The 10,216-nt window shown below is 28.2% G+C and overlaps 1 protein-coding gene across 1 annotated transcript in view; it reads left to right on the top strand.

Annotated features, from left to right (window-relative positions):
* Nucleotides 1-2,262: 2,262 nt before the first annotated feature.
* Nucleotides 2,263-10,216, top strand: part of LOC149265300 (transcription factor MYB1-like) — a 31,238-nt gene continuing 23,284 nt past the window's right edge. Inside the window, exon 1 of the mRNA XM_089402806.1 lies at nucleotides 2,263-2,299. Within this exon, the coding sequence (XP_089258932.1) occupies nucleotides 2,263-2,299 (37 nt within the window). The remainder of the gene's footprint in view (nucleotides 2,300-10,216) is intronic.

Here is a 10,216-nt window from a genome sequence, read left to right as displayed (position 1 = left end):
GGTAAGTGTTTTGATGTCTATCGAGGTTTATCCACCATTTAATTTATATGTTGCACTAGTTATTTTTTGATTACATTACACAAGAAGTTTCAATACCAATTGTGGCAATTCACATAAAATGATATTACATCAAAAACATGTCAAAATTGGTCTTCTTAAGTTAAAAATTGGAGCTTTAAAAGTGAAAAATCTAATTTGAAAAGTGCCAATATCAAAGTCAAAATGGCCCTTTTGGATTTCATAGTGCCATTTTTGGAACTAGATTTTGCACATTTTGAATTTATCATTTGACATTTTCCTAATTATATTTTGTAATTTAATCCTTTAATTGATTAATTGATAAACATTTAATTTTAATCCTTATTTATCCCATAATATTTTTCTTTCATTTAAACGAAATAAAAAAATGTAATAAACAAATTCACTAATTAATTTACTATTAATAAACATTTATATATAATTTTATCCCATGATACCTTATATTAATTTTTATATTTTTATTTGGTTTTAAAAGAAATAATTCATATTTGATTACATATAAATTAGACTTAGTAATTAAATTAACTAATTATTTTACTAATTAACTACTTAATTAATAATAATAATAAATTAGGTTGATTGAGTTTTCAATTATAAATATATATATATATATAAACTTTAATAGTTTTTAGTTTGAAATTTTTAATTATAAGTAGATATATCTAGTTACAAATGGATATAAATATAATTAAATAGATCTAACAAATTAATTAATTAATTAGATAAATTTTCTTTAACTCTTGGTCCAATCAAATATTATTGTTGCCTAGTCAATTGTAGTTGTTTCTTTTGGTTAATAATAGTTGTTTCTTTCTAGTTGTTTTCTTTGGTCAATAATAGTTGTTTATCTCTAGTTGTTTGAATGATTGGTCTCTCTAGTTAACTTGTTGCCTTCATCTTGTTTTTCATCTTGTCCTGATGATAAACCACACTTGCTGATTCAAAATGCATGTACAATAAATTTTAATGTGATTATCCTCAAAAACTTAATATAGATCATTGAAACTTTAATTCATTATAAAAAATATTAATAATAATTAATAATCTAAATAATAAATATTAATAATCATAAACTAATGATATAAATAGAAATTAATTAATAATATAAATTAAAATTAATAATTATTTAAATATTATTAAAAAAATAATTATTATTTTAACCATAATAATAGATATTAATAATCATAAACAAATAATATAAACATAAACTAATTAATAATATAAATTATAATTATAATTATTTAAATATTATTAAATAAATAAAAATTAATTAACCATAATAATAATGAAAAAATTATAATAATAATAAATAATGCACATTAATAATCATCGAATATGTAAATAGAAATTAATTAATAAAGTATATTATTAATATTATTTTTTTATTAATAATAATAAAAAAATATTAAGTGAAGTGTCTGTAATTAATAATAAATATTATTATTATCAATAATAATTAGTATTACTCCCCGGATGCGGGTGTTACTGCTGTCATAAATGGCTCTGATGCCAACTGTTAATACCGCGTACTGCATGCTGCAGAGCAGCGGGGCTCCCCAGACCTTCACCTTAAGTAAAATGGATGATCAACAGTTCGACAGAAACGGTGGTGTCTGCGCATTTATGGTTTACTTGGTTCGAAGCATGGCAAGGATGGTTATATTCATTACCACCCAGCTCTTCCCTCTCATGGTTTGTTTCAATTATTCTGGCTCTGAGTTCTGGTCCGTGAAAACTCCGGGAAGCAAGAGGGTCCTCCTTCTGAGTGGCACGCCTTGCAGGCTTCAGGCACGTTTCAAGGGTAAGCAGCTCACTCATCCTTCTCTGGCTCATGCATTTTGTTTTTCAATTGCGCTCTCTGCTGTTTTTGTTGTTTCCGTAGCCCTTCTTTTGCTCTTCAATATGGTTCGACAAGGGGGTAGGAAGAGACCCAGAGGAACTCTCGATGATGGCTGTCGGCTTTCTGCCAGTAGCTCTGATAACCCTGATCACTCACCTGCTAATCTCCCTCCATCTCAAGTGAATGTGCAGCCCTCTAGCTCTGTTTGACAGCCTATCCCAAACAAAGCTTTTCAGACCACCCATTTTAAATTCCAAAGCAACCTCAATAGACCTCTGATCTCTGCCCACATCACCTTAATTATCTCTGAAGAAGAAAACCAGATTCATCCTCTGGCCTGCATCGCTCTGGAACTCTCTCAGAGGAGCGAGCAACAGTTGACCATGGGTAGCCCGGAGAAAGCTCTGGTGGAACAGACAGGCAATATTGATAGCCCGAAAATTACTCTGCCCCATGTAGATATTTTCCCTGCTGAGGGGGTGAAGCTCTGAATGACTCCAATCGCCCAATTTCAATCCCTGAGGACGATAAGGTTGGCAATGAAGTTCTGTGTGTGGCTATTGACCGTCCAGCAGAAGAGAAGACCTCTGGCGGGTGCAAGGAAGACTAAGGCCATGCAACACTGTTCTAGTTATTTTTGCTTTTTGTCTGTCAAGCAGACGACTATTTCCAGGTTTCATTGATGACACACATGGCTCAATTCCATCAACTTGAAGTTTTTGCTCAGTTCCAGGGCAAAAGCAATGTTTTATAGACATTCTTGCAATGGCTACTCACTTCTATGCTCTCGTGCACAATCTCTCTTATCTTTTGGTCCTTGTCTGAAATGCTTTTCTGTTATGAAGTTTTTTGTAGCACCTATGCTCAGAATCCTTCCATTCTGAGGCGAACTTGCTGTGTACAGAGGCCTCATGATTCTTCTGAGGCCTCCCTTACATGTAAAAATATTTTTATTTTAAGTTAATAGATATTAGTCTTTGCCAAGAAAAAAAATAATAATTAGTATTACTATTTGTTAATATTATAAATATTATTATTAATATAATTATATAAAAGTATTAATATTATATTTTCAATATTTAATAAATATAATAATATTAATCACAGATAAATTTAAAGAACAATATAAATATTAAAAATTCCCATTTGAGTATAATTATAGGAAAAATATATTTAGAATAAAAAGTAAAGGTATTGAAAAGAAAATAAATTTATGCATGATCGACCACCTTTGTCACAATGTGACAAAAAATGATAACGAATTTTAAACTTTACAAGAGCAATGACGACAACATGGAATTTACTGACATTGAAAGAAATAAAAATATATTTTTAATGAGATATATTTTAGTCCTAACAAAAAAAACAAATTCCACAACGAAGCCCAACTTTCAATGCTCGACCAGAACAAGATTATTTTATGTCAGCCTCTTCCAAAACACACCCAAAGTGGTGACATAAGCAATACCATTTCAAATCAATAGGATAATGATCACGATATATCAGGCTTTCAAGCTAGCCCATTCTCGTTTTCCTTCCTAATTCTCTTTGGTGCAAATGATATAAAGTTTCAACATCTGATCTCATTCCATTCAAAACATGAATATGCTCATTGACAAAATCTAGATGGAAGCCATGTCATTTACCGAACCTTGTGATAATATAGACAACAAAACTAATGGTTTCTGCAATAGCTTTAATCGTTGAAATGTAATAAAGACCATGGTTGTTCTCCATATCTGCATTTAATTAACAAAAAAATACGATTGAAATCTGTACATGAAGACAAAAAAATTAAACACAAACGAAAATGTTGATATCTGTTTTTGGTTCTTTTGTATTAAGTACACAAATTTTTTTATTAGACATAAATCTAAAAGGATTGAAAATAAGGAGGAAAAAAAGCAGAAACATGTACAATTCAACCAATGAAACAACACCACAAAAAAAAATGTACACACGCAATTACTTCCAAACGGTCAATTTACTTATTTCACCAATCAACAAATCTATTGAAATCAGAAACAAGCAAACCAAAGAACCTATCAAGGTACATACAAATAATTGCAAGAAACAACAACAGCTACAAAGAACTAATCAACTTTTTCTGAACACATGCGTAAACACTAAGCTCAAATCAAGACAAATACCCTTAAAACGATATTGACATCAATCATTCCTCCTCTTTCTTTCTAAGTGCAACAATATATGCATTGTCTTTCATTTTAGCATCACATAAAACATATCAATCAACATAAAGTTTTATCCATCTAAACCTATATAAAACTAAGAATATTCATTAGTATTGAAATCTTAACCACCTATTTAATAAAAAATAAAAATTCTTCAATCCCAATTCCAATATAAATCACTATTATCAGTGTAATAAGTGAATTAATATATATTATATGTAACTTCATATTGAGTATGGAATGAATTACACATCTTCCTTATATTAAACATAAAAAAATACCAATACATTTTTTTTCCTCTTTCTATTATATATTAAAAATTTGACAATATTTTTAATACTATATATCACCATAGTCTAAAAAAATTTGCCGAGAAAATAATGGAAATTTAAGTAAGATTATGACAGAATTCCGCATTCCGCAGAAAATTTTGAAATCTAAGCTATAGTTTTCAAACTTTAGGATTTTGGGTGCCTAGGGGTTCTTCATGGTGCTGAATCCATTTGCGCCATAAAAAAATGATCCAAACACTCCATTCTGATTTTTTGAAGAAAACAAATTACTAGATTCCCACAAAAAATCTATTGTCGAGGCTAATTTGTGGCATTGGTAGACAACTTAGTTTGATATGCGTGATACTATATATGAGGTTTAGGTCTACACCAAGTTTGACGAATCACTGTTGGTTGATTGGATGATGGTCGTTCTGCCAAAGACTTTCTATTTCAACTTAAGGTGGATGAGGATCTGTTGACTTTTATTTTTATTTTTTTAATTGACCCGCTAGATTGATTCTCAAGGGAATATGTTGAGCATATGCTTTGTGTGAATGCTTACTAACACCTATAGTGTGTTAGAGAATTTGTTAGGTTGCATTGACTTTTAATAGATTTAAACAATTTGATGTGGAATGCCAACAATTTTTTAGGGATTTTCAAAGCATACCTAATTTTAGAAAAACTGCCTTATATATAAAGGATAGAAACTCTTCAACACTTGTGTTTTTTACTAATGGTTGAGATTACTAAGGGTTAAGTAAAATCAAAATTAATAATAATATATATTTTGGTTGCAAGAGGTAATAATAATATTTTTGTTGCAATAATTTTTTTTGTTCTATATTTATTAATAGTAGATACAAATTAACTACATTAACCTTTGGCTATATCAACCACATTAATATTTTTAATGCAATTGTACTACATAATGTAAAGTTTATTGTGTCAAAACATGTATGAGCGATGCCTAAATTTTTCTTCTCTCATAGAAATAGGTGAAAGTAGATACGGAAAGAGGTGAAACTAGATATGTAAGGCGTTGTCTAGAGAAGCCACAAATTGGCCTCCCAGATATATTTTTTTATTATAATCGGATAAATAAAAAATTCAAAAATTCACAATGTCGAAGTGTTTCTATCATCTATTTATAGTAAAAATAGATTTAACTAATTTGTAATTTTTTTAAACAAAACTTATCACGTGCCTAATCGTATATTGAACTTTTGTTGTTCAAAGATCATTGGAACGTTCTTGAGCAAACAAATATTAAAACAAGTGCCTAAGAGTCTCTTGAACGTTAGTTGTTCAATGATCACGAGAACGTTTTGGTGAAGTACCATGTTCTTCGTTTGAATTAATGATATATCAAATTTGCTGCGAGATATACGTGGTTGTTTGATCTGGCAACTTTGATTGAATGGTGTAATATTCAGCTTATATTATAATCATTGCTATGCTGCATGATAGTTTGCCGTCCAAAATTGTGGATATGGCGCCAATGATATGTATCTTCCATTGAATTCATTTTTTCTTTGATTTGAAAACGCAACAATGGACCCCGGTGTCGTTTTATATGAACTGTCCGTAGTTCTTGCATGTACCGTACACGCCAGGCCAAACACTGTTCACCATGTAGGTTCATTATGATTGCTGCTTGAAACTCGGTGGAAACTCAAGAACTTGGATCCATGCATCGTTTCTTCAAACCAGATTCAATTGATTCGGCCCAGTTTTCTGTTGGTAACTGGGTGTTTAAGAAAGCCATTTATTTAATGTGGTTGGGAAATTTTATTTTTCCTGAAATTCGGCGAAGCAAAATATGTAGGACGAAGTTTTAAATGACGTTTAAGACACTCAAAACTGTCACAGCACAGCTGTTAATTCGCTGTTGAACATGTATAGGTATCCGTTGTTGGTTGAGCAAATCACAGACGGTTGAATAGTATAAGAAATATAAATAGGGGGGACAATAGAATAGTTAGGCATTAATATTTGCCAAACAGGAAAAATAAATATTAAATAATTATGTAAATAAATAATTAAAAATTTATTGATACAATAATTAATTTAAAAATTTATTAACACAATAATTGATTGAATGTGTTGATATTTCACTTTCATTATATATATATATATATATATATATATATATATATATATATTTCTCTTATAAATATCTTAATATAGAACATGAATAAACTATTTGAATATCAATATTAAACAGAGAGTGTGTTTATATATATATATATATATATATATATTATGTGTGTGTTAATATTTTTCTTAGAAAAATATTTCAATGTTCCAAAAGAAAAAGTAATTAAATGTAAAATAATTTAGTTATTTGTTAAAAAAAGAAAATATGTCATTCATTAAATTTTTAATATAAAATATTAAAAAATACCAAGGAAATAATGTTGTGGAAAATCAGTTATTATAAATAAAATGAGTACTTGTTATGTTGAAAAAAAAAAAAAAAAGTGAGATAGATAGTGAAAGTTATTTTCATTATATATGGTTTTTTTCAAGATTATTTATAATTTAACCATTTAGTGTCATCCAATGCTAGTAATTCATCCAATCTTATTCAGTCCTTTGGGGATAGTAGTAGTATGTAACGTTGATAGTTGATCCATCCACATTAAGTGTTTTGATGTATTTGGATCAACTTTTTGGTGTTACATGTGGCCTTTATTACTAGCAATTAATTTAATTTCGTCAAGTTCCACATTAAGTGTTTTGATGTATTTGGATCAACTTTTTGGTGTTACATGTGACTTTTATTACTAGCAATTAATTTAATTTCACCAAGTTTTTTGGCTTTTTCGGTTGATGATTGATCCATTATTATCAAATCCTTTGGAGTTATGCCTAATGTTTTTTTGTTGGTAATTAATCTATCACCATTGATTCCTTAAATAATATTTAACTCTATGTCTAACAATAATCTATTCCCATTAATCTCATTAGGGGCGTGAGTGGCATGTGCACTTGGTAGTTAATCCCATCCCATTGAATCCTTAGGGGCTAGCAGTGGCCTGTGGCTGGAAATTCATCCATTTCCATTAGGTCCATTCAAGTAACTTACAATTGATCTCTATAGTCAATGGTTAATGCATTCCTATCAAGTCCTTAAGTGTTAACAACAACCTCCATTTGGTATTTGATCCATTCGAGTACAATTCTTTGGAGATAGTAATGACCATTATACAACAATTGATCTATTCCCATCAAACCCTTAGGTGTTATGAGTGGCTTCTGTAGATTATAATTGATCCATTCCCATCAATTCTTTAAGGGATTGTAGAGCCACTACCATCAAGTCTTTAAGGGATAGTAGTGGCCTCTATAACTATCAATTTATCCATTTTGATCATGTCCTTTGCGGTCACAAGTGGTCTTATGGATGGTGGGTTATATATTTAGATGAGTTCTTGAGATTTAGTAATGGCATGTGAATCTAATAGTTAATACGTCCATATTTTATCCTTTGGTATCAGCAGTCACTTTGTTTCCACTAAGAAAAATTTGTTCTTCAAAAATAAAATATGTAAACCAAAATAAAATCATCTTAACTACTATTCTATTTAAAGATGAAAATTTTGAATTTTTCTTTTCTCCAGATCCTTCTAAATTACTCTATTTTTTTCTTATCTTTTTATTAAAAATTAAAACCTAAATTAAATAAATTTATATTTACTCTATAATAAAATTTATTTAAAATTAATAATTTTTTTTACTGAAAAATTAAATAAATTTATATTGGTTTATAATAAACTTTATTTTAAATAATAATCGTTTAATTCTTCCGAAAAACTGAGAATCTTTCTGCTTAAAAAAATCAATTGTGATGTTGCAACCCTCATTTCACATTTTATTATCCTTCACGGAGATGACCATTTCCACAATTATATTTAAAACTTATATATCTTGGCACTAGCAATTATATGTTTTGGTGGTTCTCCTTACAATTTAAATAAATAATTTATTTTGAACTAGTCTTATCTGCCCCACATATCACATTCCTAATAACAAAAAGTTTTCTGAATTTTATTATAATATGTTTTTATACCAATTTTCCTGGTTTACTTAAAATGACATTATTTCAAAAATGGGATAAAATATTCTTTCTAAAATTTATAATTAGAATTTTAAAAGTGAAAAATATAATTTCAAAACAAATATTAAATTTTAAAATTAAAATTTTGGATTTGACATTGGCATTTTTGAATTAAAATTTACATATTTTTAAACTTAATAGTGACACTTTCATAAATATTTTTGCATTTTTGAAAATAGATATTATCATTTTCAGAATTTGATTTTTCACCTTTTTAAAATCAATATTAGATTCGATTGTTTCCATATCTAAAATCGAATTTTACACCTTGTAAACCTTAATTTTATATTTATTTATCAATCTCATTTAATACATAATATTTAATATTTTTAAAATAAAATTAACATTAAATTCTAATGTTGCAATATCTAAAATCAAATTTTACACTTTGTAAACTTATATATATATATATATATATATATTATTATTGTTTATTTCTTGATATTTATTTCTAGAATATTTTAGGATATTGTGAGTAATAGTGCAAATCAAATATTGAGATTTATCTCAAAAATAGTTATACCTATATTGTTATTTTAATAAAATGGATTGATTAAAAATATTATATAAACATGAGTTATGATTTTTTGAGCATGTGGTATTAGTAATCCAGAGTATCCACTCATAGTATTGTATCAAATTCTATTTACAACTTAAGAATCTCCATGATAATGGGAGGATGATTCTTAATTTGTAAATAGAATTTGATACAATTATATATATATATATATATATATATATATATATATATATATATATATATATATATATATCTGGGTTTAGCTCATATATTAATTATTTTTATAATTATTATTAATAGAAAAGTTTTAATTTAGTTAAATTTTTTTATTTTTTAATTTTGGTAATGTGAGATGTATTATGAGGTAAGTGTTTTGATGTCTATCGAGGTTTATCAACCATTTAATTTATATGGTTGCACTAGTTATATTTTGATTAGATTACACAATAAGATTCAATACCAATTGGCAATTCACTTAAAATGATATTACGTCAAAAACATGCCAAAATTTGTCTTAAAAATTGGAGCTTTAAAAGTGAAAAATCTAATTTGAAAGGTGCCAATATTAAACTCAAAATGACCCTTTTAGATTTCATAGTGGCATTTTTGGAACTAGATTTTGCACATTTTGAATTCATTTCACACTTTCCTAATTATATTTTGCAGTTTTGAAAATAGATATTGTCATTTTTTAAATTTGATTTTTGACTTTTGAAATGAATATTGGATTCCAATGTTGCCATATTTGAAACCAAATTTTCCACTTTGTAAACCTTAATTTTGCATTTAATTATCAATTTCATTTAATACATGTTATTTAATAATTTACAAATAGGACGATCAAATGAAATAACACACTTGTGAATTAACTCAACCATAGAAGGAAATGTTTTTCAACTCTGTAACCTCTGCTTCTAGAGTTTTTACCTCAGCTGTCAATGTTTTGCCTTCCAATAGCACCCCCATGGGGGGGTGGAGGAGGCCCCTCCTACAAAAATGTAGTTCCTTCCAAAGAGAATCAAGCTACCTCACATAAATTAAATGATTCCCCATCTCAAAAACCACAACTAGAGGTGAATCCATCTAATACGACCTATAATGAAGTTGCAGCTCCTACCTCAATGACTCCATCAATGAACAATCCAAAAGCTAATAGTTCCTTCCTTCCTTAGACAATCAAATCTCCCCTCCTAGAAATTGCATCACGAAAATATGGGGAAAAGATGA

Source organism: Pinus tabuliformis, chromosome 6 (genome assembly GCF_031772625.1).
Source record: "Pinus tabuliformis cultivar Carrire ecotype Pingquan chromosome 6, CPIR1, whole genome shotgun sequence".
In the NCBI taxonomy this organism is placed as follows: domain Eukaryota; kingdom Viridiplantae; phylum Streptophyta; class Pinopsida; order Pinales; family Pinaceae; genus Pinus; species Pinus tabuliformis.
This window is presented reverse-complemented; position numbering and strand designations above follow the sequence as displayed.